Source organism: Solea senegalensis, linkage group LG6, assembly GCF_019176455.1.
Source record: "Solea senegalensis isolate Sse05_10M linkage group LG6, IFAPA_SoseM_1, whole genome shotgun sequence".
Classification (NCBI taxonomy): domain Eukaryota; kingdom Metazoa; phylum Chordata; class Actinopteri; order Pleuronectiformes; family Soleidae; genus Solea; species Solea senegalensis.
The window spans coordinates 22,089,809-22,108,154 of record NC_058026.1 but is presented as its reverse complement, the minus strand read 5'-3'; the positions used below and the strand labels follow the sequence as shown (position 1 = coordinate 22,108,154).

Below are 18,346 nucleotides of genomic sequence, written 5' to 3'. Positions count from 1 at the left end.
GTGAGAATTTTTTAGCGAGGGAAGTCTGTAGACAAATAGCTGGTCGTTGTGGGTTATTTGCTCGGTGATATAGATCATTTTTGTACATATACACTGTAAATAAAAACACTATTAAAGCCTTTCAGTTTTACATAATTTACCTTGTTCTAGTTGTTTGGTTGCAGAATGTATGTAACAATTTATGTATAAATAAGTGGGCCTGAAATGAGCTTTCCCTGTTTCAAAGACCAGCAACCGCCACTGATAGAAAGAAAATAAATGCATAAAAAGAATAGTTACCAATTTATTGCACTGCCCTTGTGCTCATAAAACCCGTCAAAACAACAGCATATTATTATTTAGCTGTGGCTGCCAAGTGGTGAACTATGACACAATGATTAGAGCTGGGGTGGGTCTGCTTTGTTACTATGGTGAGGACTCACAACAGCAAAGACACGAGTGGAAACACGACAACAGGAGTCACTGCGCAAGAGTTTTACATTTAACCTGACAATGACGTTAACTCAGTGGTCATTTTTACCCAGAATCCTGCAGTAAACCCAGCACTGAGGAGACAACCCAACTCCTCCACCCACCCACTCACTCACGAGCGCTTGTCAATCACGGTTTCCACAACTACTAACTGAAATAACAAAAACACACGAACACACACGTGGTCCAACAACAACACAAAGCTCACTTTTAAGTGTAATTATTTAACACACAAGTTAACACGAGCACAACGGCAAACGCCATGTAGGCAGCTTTTCCTTCTTTCTTACCGTCGGACTGTGACTCGATCCTGCGGCTGAACACAGAGAGCGCAGCCGCTAAACAGCGTCAGTCAGCAGAAACAGCAGCTCTTTCTCACACTCACGCTAAATAAGTCCACTCAGGGATAAAACGCCCGTGTGGGTTTGGTCACGGCTTCTTCGTGTCTCTCTTTGGTAACACTACACTGAGGTGTTCTACCTGTAACCAAGCCACTTCACCTGAACCTGGCCTTCAGCACGCACACACACACACACACACACACACTAATGTGAAACACACTAATCCCAACGTCAAGGCTCCTCCCATTGAGAGCTTCAGAGGCCACGCCCACTCTGTCCGTTTGTTTACTCTTCATCAGAAAATTAATTTCTGACAAACTGTGATAGATAGACAGACAGACAGACATATTGATTGATTGATTTTTAAAGCAGTGAAATGTAATCAAAGTGAGAAGGATATTTTAGTACTTCAGTGAAAATAGGATCTGTGTTTTGTTTGTATGTCACTCTATTCAGGTAATTCCCAAAGTGTGGGTCATGACATTTTATTGGGCTGTGACGGTGCTGCACATAGGCAATGAGAGGTAATTAAAAATGAATCATTTATGTTATAGTGTTTTTGTTTTTCAGCTTTTTTAAGCATTTCAAAAATTATACACAAGTAATAACATAAAGCCACGTTGTGTAAAGGTAAAATGTGTAAAAATTAGTGACATCTTGTGGTGAAAGTGCAGATTGCAACAAACATAGGTCTCCTCTGCTGACCCCTCCCTTTCCCACTCAGGGAACTCTGATGGCCTTCACTTTAATAAGTGCAGGGCTGGGCATGACTCAGCACTCTGCTGGGATTATGCTTATTGTGGTTTCCAGTATAAATGTAAAAATCCTTGTGGACAGCCTAACCAAAAACGTATCCATTGACTTAACTATAACCAGGTAACTCCAAACCATAACCTTAACCTAACCACAATTCACACAGACATGTAATCCTAAACTTAACCACAGCTGCAGATGCATAGCTCAGAAATAAAGTTTTGCCTATTAAAATTGTGGTCACTATGTCATTCAAAGATGGACTGGTCTGTGGCGATATCTAGTGGCAAGAACATTGAATTGCAATTTTCTTACTGAAGGTTTGAAATCTCACATCATAGTATGTGTGTTACTGTTTTCAAGGCCGGCCCAAGCATTCATGGGGCCAAAAGTCAAATTTGATTTTGGGGGCCTTTTGAACACCAATAATTAATAATTCTGCACAGTATCCATGTTGCTGGCACAGTCCCAATGTCAGCCTTAATCTTAAATGGTAGCAAAAGTAGAAGAATTGTCCTCAAAATGGCACAATACTAAGAGGTGAATATGGTGTTAGCCTCCAAAAAAGTAACAAAAATAAAAACAATGCATGTATTGTTGCATGACAATGACTTAACTAATTGCAATGTGCAAAAGTTACAAAGAAAATTATAATTAAAAAAACTATAATAATATTTTCATTAAATCACATTAAAGCAACACTAAAATTGAAGACATTATTAAATAAAATAAACAAATACTTAAACAAAAAGATAACAGAACGGTTTAAGATCAAAATATGTTAAGAACTTTTGTCAGAAAACTATGTAAAATGTGCAAATGACTCACTGTTATTGTCATGTGTTTGATGTTTGTATCTTAAAGTTTTCTCGCTCTTCCCTTACCCCACTTATCCCATTAGTGTTTTTTGGCATATGTCTGGTCCACATTGTAAATAAGAATGTGTTCTTAATGTTTTCCTGGTAAATATAATTAAAATATAAAAAAAAAATAGATAAAAATACACATAAACAAATACAATTGTGGCGTTGTTGTCTATGTACCACCTATATTGCGTATGTGATTACATTATATCAAATTAAATTGATTATATCTAATTTGATTCAAATTAAATTGACTTGATTTACCCTCCATACCGTTTGGTGGCGTTAATGAGCTGTCTGTATATGGAGGACGAAACGTAACACTCGTAACCCGGAAGTAAAACTTCACAACAAAAAAATTGCCGGGAAATTAGTTTGGCGAGATCGGCTGCTGAAACAGCGACTAAACATTCCGTTTAAACAGCTTTAAAAAAGCGTTTGAGAGTGTTTTATTCTTTACACTTTACAGTAGAGCTTCTCCGCTGGTGTCGTTCTGCTGACATGGACGAATATGACGAACTGTTCGAGAGACAGGACGACTTTGATGACCAGTTCGCTGACGAACTGGAGGTTTTGGCTGAGATGGAGAGTGAGTTCACTTGTTGGAGAACTAACTAACATAAATTAGAAAATAATTATTTTCATAATAGATCAATCTATCCATTATTTTTTCTTCTATGTATCGAGTAGTTTTGTGGTCCGTAAAATGTCAGAAAATGTTGGAAAATGTTCATCGGTGTTTACCAAACCTGGAAAAGATTGTTTACCATCTTTAATGTTGCATTTACTGCCGTCTTCTTGTCTTTTCTTTGCTTCCCTCTCTTCTTCTTCTTCGTTATGTTTTCTTCCTGTTTGCTGTTCCTGCTTAGATGCCAAGTCCTTTCTCTAATGGCAGTAATCAATCTTATCAACAGTAATTCACCAAACACAACATATCAATGTCTTGCCTTAGGCTAAGCTTTGCTACAATTTTTATTATAGATTAAACTTTGTTTTGAGTCAATGTTATCAATATAACATTTTTCACAGATATGGAATCACAAAGTGCTTCACAAGGCAATACAAATAAAATGCTGAAACCTCAAATGTTTGACACACCTCTTATGCTAATAATCTGTTGTTATATACAATATATATATATATATATATATATATATATATATGTATATATATACATACATACATATGACTGAGTGGTTAATATGTTTTTCTGTCTGTGTGTATGAATTTCTCAGTGGACTCTTCCAAGCCTCGGGGACGCCAGAGTCAGGGGCCAGGAGATGACATTTCAGACATTGAGCACTTGCTGGACAATCAACCGATCAGTGAGTTCACTCTAGTTTAGGTGTTTTTATTGTCGTAATTTTGTATCTTAAATAAGATTGTCCTTTTAGCTCCAAAGGCAAAGCGACAGAAGCAGGAGGCAGGTGTGGTCAAGAGACTTTTCAGCACATCACAATCTCTAGAGAGCAAAGCCCCATCGCAGAGTGCTGACATCACACCTCCATCCTCTCCAGAGCAGTTTGAACCTTCTCACACATTCAGGTAGGAGAGAGACAGTGAATGTTAGGAACAGTGGAAAAAAAAATATAGATAACAGAGGGGGAAAGGGTGCTGTTTGGTGGGCATTAATCTGGTAGAGGTACCTTAAAGGTAGAGAAAACAGCTGAAAAATTAGACATTATTATGGATTTGTAGGTTGATGGATCTTTTATGGTCATTACAGTCAACTAAAACATGGTTGTTTTGCAGATCTGCTCCTGCTGAATTGGACATCAGTGGCTTCGCTACCTTCCCAGCAACGCCGTTGCGACCTCACACAGTGGCGCCTGCATCACTGCGTGTTTTGAAGCGCCCTCCATTAGAGGGAGAGTACATCAGCGTGACCGACTCATCTGGGACTCGCGTCTACCTCCGTCAGAAAGAAGACGCAGAGACAAAGGTCTAACACCACACTGTAAAACCCAGATTTACTCTTCTATATCTCTGATTCAGTGCTTAGTCAAGTCATATCTTTGTATTTTTTTTTCCAGATAGTAGAATCCCGGATGGTACCAAACTCCCAGGGTTCACTGGGGCTGCTGGCACTGCCAGTAAGTGTAATGAGAGAGCAAGAAGCAGAGAGGGTGAGTGAGTGAGATGTACTCGTATGTGCACTGCACCACAATGTTGATGTTTCCCCTGATCCTTGTACTATAATCAAATGTAAATAGTTAGTTGGCTGCTGAGATTTTAATTACATTAGTTTCTGTTTTCTCTTTTCAAATTGCGCAGCGTCACCAGCAGGTCGTGGAGGAATCACAGCGTCTCTCAGAACTACTGGCCAGGTAAGACCAGCCGAGTCTCTCTCTCACACATACAGTGCAGTAATGTGGTAATTGCATTTTAATGATCTTTATGATGACTTACAGCAGTGTGAACGACGTGTGTGTTGAGCCTGAAAGCAGAGATGATGAGGTTGAGGATGACGATGATGGAGACGATGAGGGGCGAACCTCTCGTCTCTGGGTCGACAGATTTTCTCCTCGACACTACACAGAGCTTCTCAGTGATGATGTAAGTTCTATTTCTGTATAACAGTATATACTTGCCTGAATTTAAAAAAATTAAAAACTCTTATGGATTTGAATGTCTGAGTCCGACACCAGTTGTGTGTGTGTGTGTGTGACTGCTTCTCTGCAGTTTACCAACCGCTGTCTGCTCAAGTGGTTGAAACTCTGGGACACCGTTGTGTTTGGAAAAGAGAGGAAGACCCGCCCTGCCCGCTCTGACAGACAGGCTACCAATCAACACACTTTTAAACCCAACCAAGGCAACCAGAATCCAAACCGCTTCAAGACCAAGATGGAGATGACGGAAGAGATACTGGAGGCTGAACTGGACCAGTACAAAAGACCCAAATTCAAGGTTGAGCATCTTCTGACTCTGAGTTTAATAGCCTGGAGTTGATGTGAAAGGGCTAATGGCTATGTTAAGATTTACCACGATGAAGTGACTCATGATTTTTTTTCTGTTGATGTGACTCGGACCTAATTTCTGTGTTGACACAGAAATTGAATCTTCATTTTCAGTTTCAAATAAGATTTGTGTCAGTTTAGTATTAGATCTGTGAATTAAAGTGTTTTTATTTTTTGTGGGTGTATGTCTTTCTCTAGGTGGCAATGTTGTCTGGTCCTCCAGGTTTGGGGAAGACCACGCTGGCTCACATTATCGCCAAGCATGCTGGATACAATGTGGTGGAAATCAATGCCAGGTTAAACAAACCAAATCAAGACTTTAGTGCATTTAAAAAAAAAAAAAAATGGTGTTCATAGTGAAATTCTCCTGTTGTGACCTCTGTCGTGGTACTGCTGCTGTTTTTGCAGTGATGACCGCAGCGCGGAGGTCTTCCAGAAACGCATCGACACAGCGACCCAGATGAAGTCGGTGTTAGGATCCAATGAGAGACCAAACTGCCTCATTATCGATGAGATCGATGGAGCACCTGTGGTACGTTCAGGGCAACAGTAGAATTAACAATTTTGGTACCAACCTTGCGTATTATTAATCTATACTGATATGATTCATCCGTGTTGCTCGACAGGCTGCCATCAACATTCTGTTAGCAACTCTGAACAGGAAAGACGGACATGGAGGTGAGGCCACTACAGAGACGGCAAAGAAGAAAAAGAAGAAGGAGACCATCCTGCTCCGGCCAATCATCTGCATCTGTAACGACCTGTAAGAGAGAGACCATGGTGTTCAACGGTAGTGACGAAGTCTTTCATATCATGTATTTACATATTTCTCTCTTTCCCTTCAGTTATGTTCCAGCTCTGCGGGCTCTCAGGCAGCAGGCCTTCCTCCTGACGTTTCCTCAGACTCAGCCTTCCCGCCTCACACAGAGACTGGCTGAGGTCAACACATGCACACGTGCACACACATGTAGGTGAAAACAGACAAATGTGACACAGACATTTTTTCCCCCCTCCAGATTTCACTTCAGCAGGGGATGAAGGCAGACACGGGCACTCTGATGTCACTCTGCGAGAAGACAGACAATGACATCAGGTCTTGCATCAACACACTGCAGGTGAGTGAGAGATTGGTGTAGATATTAAAGAGTGTAACAGTCTTGTGTGTTAAGGTGCGTTTACTTGTCCGGTCAGTTCCTTCACGGTCGTGGTCACAAGCAGCTGAACGCAAAGACAATCCAGTCCATCGCTGTGGGACAGAAAGACCAGAACAAAGGCTTGTTCCATCTGTGGCAGGAGATCTTTCAGTTACCACGTACAAAACGGTACCGATTCTTTCTCCTTTGATGAAATCACAAATGCTGGATGTTGTGACATTTTTTTTCCCATTACCAATCACCTTCACTTTAAGCAAAGTTCAAACTTAGTCATAAATAAATTATGTAAATGAAGCAAAGTGTGTTCAGTGGGGTGTTGGCTGCGTCCTTGATCTAAATACTATCAGACCTGACTGAGGGAGCATTTGTGTGTATACAGCAGCATGGGGGCGGGCAGGGAAAGAAGCAATGGTCCAACTAAGAATTAATGCTTAACGAAGAATTAACATGTTGCCTCGACATTGTACCTTGTCCTTGTAGGAAACGTATCGGTGAGGGCTTTGAGGAGGCACCAGGCTCAGGGGGTGGCGCTCAGAGGTTCCAGCACATTCTACACTTGTCTTCATCTAGTGGAGAATATGAAAAGGTTTCTCAGGTAATAAACACACAGCTTTGCTTTTTTTTTTACTGAATGCTGCTGATTGTTAACCAATGCCTTTGGACTGACATCAGATGAAATGTGTGTGTGTGGTCTTCCTCAGGGTCTGTATGATAATTACCTGTCCATGCGTGTGAGGGACCCCAACATGCACTGTGTGTGCGAGGCTCTGGAGTGGCTGTCGTTCTCAGACAGGCTAAACCAAATGATTATGCACAACCAGAATTTCACCCTGATGAAATACCTGCCCTTCCTGCCCGTCACCTTCCACTTCCTGTTTGCCCACACACACGTGCCCCGCATCAGTTATCCCCACAGCCACCATGAGGTACGGCTCCACTCAACTGGATTAGTTTTGTTGATAGTGACTGAGATGATCGCCGAGTCATTGTTGTCTTCTCTCCAGGCCACTTCTCGTCTCCTCAGCAGCAGGAACGCCTTGTCGTCCATGTTGGCCGATATCCCAGCATGCATCAGAACTAGGATCAGCCAGCTCAGCCTGACTCTTGATATTCTGACTCTGCTGCTCAACATCATCTCTCCCAAACTAAGGCCTGTATGTAAAAGCATATACTGAGTGTAAATGTAGCAGCTTGATGGTGTTTTGTTTCCCTGAGTCCATTTATCACATGTCTCCTGGAGCAGAAAATGGAGATTATTATATATAATATTAATGTAAACACGCTGATGAGACATATTTATGTAGACTCCAGTTACACCTATTTATTAAGTCAGACTTTTGTGTCTCTAGTTGTAATGGGCTATACACTCATCTGTTTTAATAGGTTCACCTGTCAAGTCTAATGAAGTAGGCACATTCTGTTGGCGTTAGGTTATAGGTGTGAATGTGAGTCAGTGTGAATAATTGTTTGACCCTGTGATAGCCTGGTAAACAGTTCAGAGTTCACTCGGCTACTTGTGAGCTCGTATTGTATTTACCAAGTAAGTCATACAGGGACCCACTTTTTAAAGGTGAGTGAGATACTGCTCTACAAAATGTAGTATACTGTGACTATTTATAGTGCCATTTCTGTAATGCCTATTATTTTTGAAAGGTTAAATCAACCGTCCTTAGCAGATATACTGCATATATTTATCTGGAATCTGTAAAAGGCTCGAAGAAGTTCTGCAATTATAATTGAAGCCCTGAAAAAAATCTCCTGCTGGTTACTGGTGCTTTTTAAATGTCAAACCTATATTCAGATCAAGCATAATTTCTGTGCTGAAACTCGTGTCACAGCAAACGTATCGAGAAAAGTGTAATTATAGACAGACATGCAGCCCAGTTCACTGGAAATGTGATGATATGACTGATAATATTAGTAAAAAGTGACCTTGGCTGATGGCACTTTGTGTTTTTCTTCCAGGTCAATCCACAACTGTTCAGCACCAGAGAGAAGGAACAGATGCGTGAGCTGATCAACACCATGCTGGCCTACAACCTCTCCTACAGGCAGGACCGCACGCCTGAAGGACAGTACACATACGTGCTGGAACCGTGAGTGTGCACACACACATGCACACACGTGCCACAGAGCCTACTCCTTCTCTATGTGGACACATGTAGGGCAGATGTGTGTATGTGGGGTATTGAAGGTCATGTCTCTTGTCCACACAGTGGCTCTCTGCTTGGAAGCTTAGAGATTAATCTCCTTTACACCTGATGTTTGTGTGTGGAAGCAGGCAAAGCCTCCCCAGTAGGGCACAGGCAGATGGAAAAAACAGATGAAAGGATGGATACATGAGGCTGTTGTTGGAGTGAAGCTGGGATGGATTATCTGTTGAAAAAAAAGAGGAATTACTGAGAAAACTTTGGTTCAGATTTAATGTGGGACACCTTTTGGATCTTTATTTTTGTGACTGCAGAGGAGACACTTGTGTTAGTAAAAAAAAAAAAAACAGCCAGACGTGTCCACCATGCCGGCACAGGTTGAAGGGCGGGCAAACAGACGTGGCGGCTCCTTTCTCCAGGCTCGCTGTGACCAGGTGCTGGTCACTAACGACTGGTGTCTGCCTCTGGTGTTAGCTTTACTGCTGCTTTTCCTGCTTTACACCTTCCTGTATCTGCCCTCTTTGGCTCACCACAACGCCACGCTCTGATGCCTTGTGGGTAAAAACAGGGAAGACTGTTGAGGATATAAACATTCCAGCGTCACAGATAGTGGATCGGCCCAGTCCCATCAGGATTATTTGATTTGACTGCCCTTTTTTTGACACCGCGTTCGATTGGTCAGACTGTAGTGGAATTATTGATGGTAGCCAGGTTTTAGCAGTGAGAGGCATGCAGTGTAAAAGAGCAGGGTGGATGGAGACTGAGCACAGATCAGTCTGTTGTGTAATATTATCAGTGTTCTCACAATGTATGCATACGCTGTGTCCTGTCTTAATACCGGAGAAAGGAAAATAATTCATTGCTACCAAATTTTACAATTGATTTATTTGTGTAGCACATTGTCAAAGGTCAAAGGTCATCAGTGTGCCTTACAGAAATACAGGAGCACAAATGAAAAAGTAGTATAAGGACAACTTATTGATTAATATTTGGAGCTATTTTTTTATTTTAAGCAAATTTTACCATTTTTGATTATTCACTTTTTATTAGTTTAATTAACAGAGTTACTTATTTTATGTGTGTATTTATTTATTACAAGTAAGTTTTTCTGGACAACTCTCACCCATGTGGCAAATCCAAGGGCTTTACCTATAACTTAAAATGCATTAAGGAGAAAAACATCTTGCCAGTCAAAAAAAAAAGGCTTCAAAAGAAAATAATCACAAGGAAAGTGAAGAATCGATCAAACTATAGAAAGATTCATACATCGTAATAAAAAAAGTGTAACTTCGGCCAAAATGTTGTAATTATTGTTGTAATCTATTTCTAAGATAGAGCTAAATTTAGAAATACACATGGTGACCGTATTATTATTTTAAAGTAAATCTCTTGTCAGTGTTTATAATGCTTACATTAGCTCCATAATGTTTAATAAATGTATTTACAATTTGATATAAATTGACCATGTGGAAAGGCCTGTTTCTTATCAGATTTTGAATGACATACTCAATTTTGTTTCTCATATTTTTCACGTATTCTGTAGAACGTCTGTGTAACAAAGGAAATGCAGTTATTTTCTGCGTCACGTTCACACTCATGAAAGAGTTTGCGTGCGACTTTGTTTCTAATGGTGAAAATGTTGCTGTAAAGATGCAGCTGAATAATAAATGATGCAGCCTGATATGAAAGGACAGGTGTTTTTCTATGGTCATGTGATTGTCTGAACACCCACACATGTAGGTGCTTTAGCTAAGTGATTTTAATGGCCTCTTAAGGACCTTTTCTGGTATAAACACTGGCCTTGTCAGGACCGGTGGTCCTCGGGAAGCTCAAAACCTGGTCCAAATGAGGCAGCACCTCATTTCTGAGGAAGTGGTTAAGTTTAGGGCTAAGATTTGAATTGTGGTTAGGTGTTAACTGGTTATGTTTACGGATAATCCTTTGTTTAGGCTGTCCAAATTAATCAATGCACTGTCCTAAGAAGAATAGCTGTGCAAACCTGTGTGTGTTGGATGGAGATCAGCGATAAGAGGATTAAGGTTTTAGAATTTTATTATAGAAAATAACCCATGGCACCAAAAGTGGAATATTTCCACCCTAACAGGATTCACTTCTGTCAGCGGAGTGTTTGTGTGTAAATCAGTGTGCGCTTATGTGTACCCACTGTGTGTGTGTGCAGACGTGTTGAGGAGGTGGTGAGGTTTCCAAGCCTGCCCCCGCATCGCCAGCTGACGTATCAGGCCAAACAAACCATCAGCAGAGAGATGGAGCAGGAGAGGATGAGGAGAGCTGAGCAACTGATGCTGCAGCGAAACCCTGCAGCGGTGAGACCGCACACATGCACAACGCGGTTTACCCAAGAGGGTGAACTGTCATGGGTTTGCTGTACGCAGCACATCCTGTACATAATCACATCACTGCATATATATGTGTGTGTTAAACATCTAATGTTTTTTTTTTTATATAATCTACTGTCTGATGCAGAAAGACAAAGACAAAAAAAGTGCTGTTCCCAAAACAACCAGTAACCATCAGCAGAGGCTGGAGAACATTGTCAAACAGACCACTGTGGAGACCAGGGTGAGTCAGGACACACACACTCACACTCACACTCACACACACACACAGGTGTGAAATGGGAAATAAAAATAGGTTATTACTAGAGCTGCAATTATTGCATCATTTTCGTAATCTATTAATCTGGCGATTATTTTCTCAATTAATCGTTTGGTCCATAAAATATCAGAAAACCGTAAAAAAAAATTTTGATCAGTGTAAATGATGATATTCTCTAATGTCTAATGTCAAAATGATTCACTTTTAATGATTTCTTTGTTATCCAGAGCAAAGAAATAAGAAAATACTCACATTTAAGAAGCTAAAACAATCAGAAATCTTGTTTCAATCATGCAAAAAGCTTCAAACTGATTCATCGATTATCAAAATAGTTGTCGATTAATTTAGTAATTGATTAATAGTTTCAGCTCTAGTTATGATTGTAAATTTACAAAGGTATTTACTGTGGATATTGTAAAAACTGCACCCTACCCTTAAACAACATCCTCAATGCTTTAGTAGGACCAACATCAGACACAGGGTTAATTTTTGCCCATTTAAAAAGAACAGTAATGTGACTGCCTGTGGGTGGAGCTAGAGAGGAGCTGACAAGCAGCAGTTGGCGCTGAACATCATGGCCTGTTTGAATGAGCTGCAGTGTTCAGAGATGTAGGCTGAGAAGCTTATGAACTTTATTAATCACTGCAAAGATAGAACACCATTCACATCCATTTATCACTGTTGACAACATGAGGTGTACGCATCTATGCCGTCGTCTGTCATACACATGTCACACATTGTGATCACGCATACAGTGTGACACGTGTGTGTGCTTCTGGACGTTACAGTATAAGTAGTGCTGGGTTATGTGTTCACTTCACTTGGTCACAAGGCATTTCCACACCGTTAAACTGTCAGAAAAGAACTTATCAGAGGTCGTGTGACTGGTAACAGAAAGCTCAGCAAGCTTAATCACATTTTGGTGAATGTTTTCATAACTGTCTTCTCGTATGGTTTCCACCACAGTTTGAATAGTTCTGTGATAGAGGGATGGGGAAGAAGAGCCTCTAGAGGGCGGAAATAAGGGTAATGAAGAGTCTCTGGGTTAAAGTCCCTGATGATATAACTAAGAATTAGGTTAATGAGGTGTGGAGTGTGAGTGTGATTGCTCGATGATATTGACCTTATTACTGAGGACGGTGCTTTAGAAACTTCGTCCCTCATCACTGTGTTTGTGTGTCCGTGTCCTGCAGCCCGAGGTGGATTTCTTCGGTCGAGCGATCGCCCCCAAACCTCAGAGAGCGCAGAAGTCGTCAGACACAGGTACCGTAGAGACCGCGCTTTTTCCGTGTCGCACGCGCCGCTGTTTAGGGAAAAGTGCCTCAAGGCGCCCGAGTTTCAAACACAGCAGCGGTGATGAGTGATGTGTGTGTGTGTGTGTGTGTGTGTGTGTGTGTGTGTGTGTGTGTGTGTGTGTGTGTGTGTGTGTGTGTGTGTGTGTGTGTGTGTTGTGTAACTGAGTGAGTAATTGAGTGCTCCTGTTGCAGACTGCAGGCTGGGGATCTGGACTGTCAGCAGCAACTGCCACCATAATGCTGCTGGTGGTGTCATATTTCTGTTATCAACAAGCTGCAGTCTCCTCCCTATATTCATAAAATAAACAGTCTTATTTTAATGTCATTTTAATTTGAAATGAAATGAAAAACAGCTGCTAAATTTCAGTCTTATAGCGTTTGTAGCTCCACAAACAGAGTTGAATTGTTCCTTTGTGAACCTTTTAGCAAGCGACAGATACTAAATTGTTTTATTTTGTTTACATGCGGCATCTTTCATGTTCTCCTAAAACTTGGAGGAAAAAGTTTTTCAAAATTTAAGTCAAGGTTAGGACTGAACAATTTTGAATAAACATCAGATTTTTGACAGGGATTGCGTTTATGATTCGCGATATCTGAGGGAATGGTCATTTTTGTGTCGTTATTCTCGTTTCCATTCAAAAAACATTTGAAAATAATTACTGTGTGATATTTGTGCAGATCTGTGAGAACCAAACCATCAGTCTGTAGAATATGATGTGTATAGAACAAGACAATAATTCATCTAAAATTATATTTTGACACATTTTGGGCTTTAACAAATACAGTGTTGTGAAAAAGTATTTGCCCACTTCCTGTTTCTTATTTTTTTGCGTGTTTGTCACACTTACATGTTGCAGATCATCAAACAAATTTAAATATTAGACAAAGATAACCCAAGTAAACTCAAAATCTAGTTTTTAAGTGATGATCTTATTTGTTACGGGGAAAAAAACTATCCAAACCTACATGTCCCATGTGAAAAAGTAATTGCCCCCTTTGTAAAATCATCAGGTCACTGTGGTTAGTCACATTTTTTGAAAACTTTCTCTTGCCACACCCAGGCCTGATTACTGCCAGACCTATTGAATCAAGAGACGACTTAAATAGAACCTGTCAGACAAAGTGAAGTCGGCCAAAAGATTCCAAAAAAGGAAGACATCATGCCGCGATCTAAAGCAATTCAGGAACAAATGAGAAACAAAGTAGTTGACATCTATCGGTCTGGAAAAGGTTCCAAAGACCTTTCTAAAGCTTTGGGACTCCAGAGAACCACAGTGAGGGCCGTTATTCACAAATGGAGAGAACGTGGAACAGTGGGCAACCTTCCCATGAGTGGCCAGCCGACAAGAATAACCCCAATAGCGCAGCGACGACTCATCTAAGAGGTCACAAAAGAACCCAGAACAACATCTAAAGAACTGCAGGCCTCACTGGCCTCAGTTAAGGTCAGTTCTCATGACTCCACCATAAGAAAGAGACTGGGAAGAAATGGCCTGCATGGCAGAGTTCCAAGATGAAAACCACTGTTGGGCAAAAAGAACATTAAGGCTCGTCTCAATTTTGCCAAAAAAACATTTTGATGATCCCCAAGACTTTTGGGAAAATACTCTGTGGACTGACAAGACAAAAGTTGAACCTTTTGAAAGGTGTGTGTCTGGATTGTAGTTGTTGCTGCAAAGGGGCAGTCCAACCAGTTATTAGGTTTAGGGGGCAAACACTTTTTCACACAGGGCCATGTAGGTTTAGATTTTTTTTCCCTCCCTTAATAATAAAAACGTTGTGTTGTTTTTGACTAATATTTAAGGGGGCAAACATCTTTTCACACCACTGTATTGCGCCTCCTGCGAGCCGGCTGTATTGCAATTTCGATTCATTCTAACAAGCCTTGATTCAGCAAAACAAAAGTGGACCCTTCAAAGTCTCTCACTTTCCTGTAAACAGTGCATTCAGGAAATTGATAGATGAGGTAATCGGCGTGTGTGGAAATGCTGTGGCTGTATTTGGGTCTAAACGGAAACAGCTGTTGAATTGTGCCACCCCAAAAAAAGAAAGAAGGCACAGCTCTAAATGCCTGTCCTCACGAATACCTGTGAACTTTAAGAGACGAGGCTGAATTGGCAAAGCGTTGAGAGCATGTTCATATGAAGCAATGCATCACCAACTGCCTCAGGTGGCATAAATACTAGTATCATTGGGTTTTAGTTGTGAGTGGAGCTTCATTATTAGTAAATCAAGTACTTAATAAATGTTTTTTGTCCATATGACTTTTTCTTGGTATGTGGGGAAGATTTACTTTGCTTATAATTGAATAACAGTTAATAATAACAGAAGAATTACATTTCAGTGTTTATAATGATAAGTTGCATCTGCACATATACAACATTTGAGACATTTGTTAAAGTTTATCAGACTATTTGAGCTGTGTTTTGATTCCAACAACACTGTTACACTGGTGTGTTATGAGAGATGGGCCGTCCTTCATTTGGCTACTCGTCCATTTTAACACGTCCTGCTACAGTCACAGGAGACAACACTAATCTACTGTGAACCACTGATGGCACGGCCAGCTGTTGACGTGTCATAGCCCTGAATGAAGCCGCAGCTCGAAGATGTCCCGGTGTCTTCAAATGATGTCCTCGAATGACTCGTTTTTTTGTCCACAAACCAAAAATAATTCAGTTTTAAGGATTTCTTTGTTATATGAAGCAAAGAAACCAGAAAATATGCACATTTAAGAAAGAAAGCCTGTTTTAATTAATCGATTATCAAAGTAGTTGACGATTAATTCAGTAATCGATTATTATGCATTATGCATCAGTGTGTGGCTTTGATGGAATGATCTACCGAGACTCGTTATCACGTTCCTCTTCTTGTGTCATGTGATTATCCTTTCAGCAGCAGCCACATGATCACTCGAGAAGAGTCATTTTTCTTAACTTGTGTGTTGTGTTTTTTATCTCTTTTGTTTCGTATTTACTCTTTTTCTCTTTCTCCAGGTGAGAAGTGTCCCGTTCTTGCGATGGGAACCGCAGTGGGCAACAGTGACGTGTGGTTCAGGTTCAACGAGGGCATGTCCAACGCCGTCCGGCGAAACGTCTACATCAGAGAGCTACTGTAACACACTCGCGTTCACACTACTGTCGCTCTTTTGCATGCGGTGTTTTGCTAAAGGGTCTGAATCAACACGCGCCTCGCGTTAAATTCAAAACAGTCTTTATTTTTGATTGACAGTGTAAAGAGCCAATACAAACGTGGTGGTGTTGGAACATTTCTCAGCAGACCATCAAAACAAACCTCTAAAAAGGAGCTAATCAGTGTTTGTACACTCACACACACATAAAACAACAGCATTCAGAAGTCTCCAAATAAATAAACAACATAATATTATCAACTACAATGTGTGTGTGTGTGTGTGAGTTAGTGCAGCGTGATTTGTGTGTGTGTCGGAGTGTGAGATTCTTTTGTCGTATGCATCTGTGATTGTGTGTGCGTGAAACTTTTAGAGGATCACACACTTGCCCTTTTCTACCCAGGGGTTTGCTCTCATCAGCTCAGGGTTCAGGAAGGGATCTTCACAAACACAACCCTCGATCCACTTCACCAGCCTGCGAAAACAAAAACACAACCGTCAGCACACAGCACTTGGTAAGCTGTGTGTGTGTGTGTGTACACACTCACTCGGTGACAGTGATGGAGGATTTCTCTCTGTTTATCGCCAGCTGATACTGAAGACTTTCCACTTCTCTCCTCATCTGTGGGACATCTAACTCCTCCATGATGATACGGCTGTAAACACACACACACACACACACACACACTGCGGTCAAGTCCAGCTGCATGAAATGTATTTCATATTCCTACTCGCACCTGAGTAGATGTTTACATTTATAGAGACAGGAACTGTAGGTCGGATCATCCTCAGTTCACGTGTTAATTCTACAATGTTGATGTCGCGCCTTTTATATCAAAGACCAGATGTCCAGTATTATTCCAACCAGTCTTATTTTGTCCAACTAAGTCAAACATTCAGTTTAAAAAGGCAAGCAGTGATCATATTTTACATCTCATAAGTACATTATGAGATGATGATTGTATCGCTTCATTTTGTCTCAAATACCCATCCCTAGTTCATTGAATTATGGATTATTTGTTGCACCTGTAAATTACACTGTTATTTGCAAGAAAAAGAACAAATGAGTTTGGAAAATCTCGCTTTAGTTTCTGATCCACGCTTTTCTGTTTCTGTTTTTTTTTTTTATTTCTTCTAAAAATCGTATACGGTAACCCCTCAGATCTACACTGTGATTTAAACACATGTACCCAAGTACTTGAGTACAATGTGGTCTGCTATTATATACTTGTAAATATATTTCAAAAGCAATGCTTTTTTACTGCAGTACATTTATTACTATAGGAAAATATTCCCACTCATTGAGCCGATATTATTTCTTAATAATCTAAAATTACACATTGTTCTCAGTGAGAAAATGTTGCAAAAATGTAATTTTTTGCCCTATTTATTTGTGTTTCATGTATATTTTAGTTTATACAGCGAGGAGTCGAACCGGCAACCCCTCACAAGCCAAGTTCTCTTTCCGCTTGGCTGTGGGCTGCCCTGATCTGTAAAAACCACCGTCGGTCGTAGAAAACCACATATCGGTCTCTAATGTGCATGTAAGTGCATCAGCAGCTCGTCCAGTAATACACACATGATCCTGACATACTGTTTGTTTTTGTTGAGTAAACTTTGCAGTGCAGGGTGTTTTTTTACACATAGCAGCGTCTCTTTCTTTAACTTCTTCACGGTGCGTAGTGCAGGAGGAGCGTTACATTGCTCCAAATGGAAACACAAGAAGAAGTACACATTAATAATTTACATCCGCTGTCAGAAAAATGTAGATGGATCAGATTTGAGGACATGGAAATACTAAAAAGGTACAATTTTCTGCATTTTCCTCAGGGAGATGCACTTTGTATTTAGAACCTAAAATAGCACAGTAGTTGTTTCCATTCATTTATTTCTACTTCACATAAACCCTGCCCCACCCTGTCACACTACAGCAGGAAGACGGCGGGATGAGAGTTCAGGCCAATCCTGGACCACTTCAGTCCTCTCTGTCTCTACTGGAAGCTGTCTCCCCCCTCTTCCTCCTCCCTCCTCTTCATGTCTTTAATGGATCTAAGTAGGTCGGCCGGTTTCCTCCTCCTCCTCCACCTCCACCACCAGCAGCAGCAGCCTCCATCATCATCATCGTCATCATCATCCTCCTCCTGCTGCTGTTCCAGGGAAAGTCTTCGTCGTTTTAATGATCATTTGAATGTAACACCAGTCTCCATCACTGAGTCTCTGTTTTTTTTTACACCGCATCACGAACAACAGCATCGAGTAAACACGGTCACTGTGCATCGTGATTACATGTAGATGGAAACACGTACACCACCATTAACCACCACCACACACACACACACAAACAGCTGCTCTTACCGTGGGGCCTACCGGCGAAGGACCGCTGATCGGGTTCGGCTGATGGGAGGGTAGAGACTGGGCTCAGAAAGCGAGGAGAGTCGGTGGAGAAGGAGGAATTTACCCAGCAGAGTTCAGCTTTAGTGTAGGAGGAAGACGAAGGAGAGGAGGAGGAGTACTCTGTGTGTGTGTGTGTGTGAGCTGTGTGCTCGGTTCAGGACACTCCCCTGCGCTCCTCTCTCCTAGCGACTGGATGCGGGATGCGCAGGGCGGAGAGAGAGG

At 41.1% G+C, this 18,346-nt stretch overlaps 3 protein-coding genes across 4 annotated transcripts in view; 1 reads left to right on the top strand and 2 right to left on the bottom strand.

Annotated features, from left to right (window-relative positions):
* Positions 1-1,003, bottom strand: part of fhip1aa (FHF complex subunit HOOK interacting protein 1Aa) — a 32,560-nt gene extending 31,557 nt beyond the window's left edge. The window contains exon 1 of the mRNA XM_044027412.1: positions 762-1,003. The gene's annotated coding sequence lies outside the window, so the exon portion shown is untranslated. The remainder of the gene's footprint in view (positions 1-761) is intronic.
* Positions 1,004-2,778: 1,775 nt separating this feature from the next.
* Positions 2,779-15,927, top strand: chtf18 (CTF18, chromosome transmission fidelity factor 18 homolog (S. cerevisiae)). The gene is made up of 22 exons (XM_044029407.1): positions 2,779-3,017; positions 3,664-3,753; positions 3,823-3,973; positions 4,181-4,370; positions 4,462-4,554; positions 4,703-4,755; positions 4,840-4,984; positions 5,111-5,335; positions 5,584-5,681; positions 5,794-5,917; positions 6,012-6,148; positions 6,231-6,324; positions 6,402-6,500; positions 6,577-6,707; positions 7,020-7,134; positions 7,241-7,465; positions 7,544-7,693; positions 8,505-8,635; positions 10,869-11,013; positions 11,174-11,269; positions 12,499-12,568; positions 15,597-15,927. Exons 1-22 carry the CDS (start codon positions 2,930-2,932, stop codon positions 15,716-15,718), a joined length of 2,772 nt encoding a protein of 923 aa, XP_043885342.1. The 5' UTR covers positions 2,779-2,929; the 3' UTR covers positions 15,719-15,927.
* On the bottom strand, positions 15,797-18,300 carry LOC122771698 (guanine nucleotide-binding protein G(I)/G(S)/G(O) subunit gamma-13-like). 2 transcript variants are annotated; one of them, XM_044029408.1, is made up of 3 exons: positions 18,086-18,300; positions 16,279-16,386; positions 15,797-16,205 (listed from the first exon to the last, which is right to left on the bottom strand). In XM_044029408.1, the coding sequence occupies exons 2-3, from the start codon at positions 16,374-16,376 to the stop codon at positions 16,100-16,102; spliced, it is 204 nt and encodes a 67-aa protein (XP_043885343.1). In that variant the 5' UTR covers positions 16,377-16,386; positions 18,086-18,300; the 3' UTR covers positions 15,797-16,099. The 2 variants fall into 2 exon arrangements, with proteins under 2 accessions (XP_043885343.1, XP_043885344.1); XM_044029409.1 differs by lacking the exon at positions 18,086-18,300 and having other exon boundaries at positions 16,279-16,407.
* Between the last annotated feature and the right edge of the window lie 46 nt (positions 18,301-18,346).

What these genes read in the sequence shown, in the direction of transcription:
- chtf18 (XM_044029407.1), top strand. Translation starts at nt 2,930, where the DNA reads ATGGACGAATATGACGAACTGTTCGAGAGACAGGACGACTTTGATGAC. An exon ending in ATCTGCATCTGTAACGACCT is followed by an intron (nt 6,149 to 6,230) that starts GTAAGAGAGAGA and finishes CTTTCCCTTCAG; the next exon opens with TTATGTTCCAGCTCTGCGGG. An exon ending in GCAGAAGTCGTCAGACACAG is followed by an intron (nt 12,569 to 15,596) that starts GTACCGTAGAGA and finishes CTCTTTCTCCAG; the next exon opens with GTGAGAAGTGTCCCGTTCTT.
- LOC122771698 (XM_044029408.1), bottom strand. Translation starts at nt 16,376, where the DNA reads ATGGAGGAGTTAGATGTCCCACAGATGAGGAGAGAAGTGGAAAGTCTT. An exon ending in TCCTCCATCACTGTCACCGA is followed by an intron (nt 16,206 to 16,278) that starts GTGAGTGTGTAC and finishes TTGTTTTCGCAG; the next exon opens with GCTGGTGAAGTGGATCGAGG.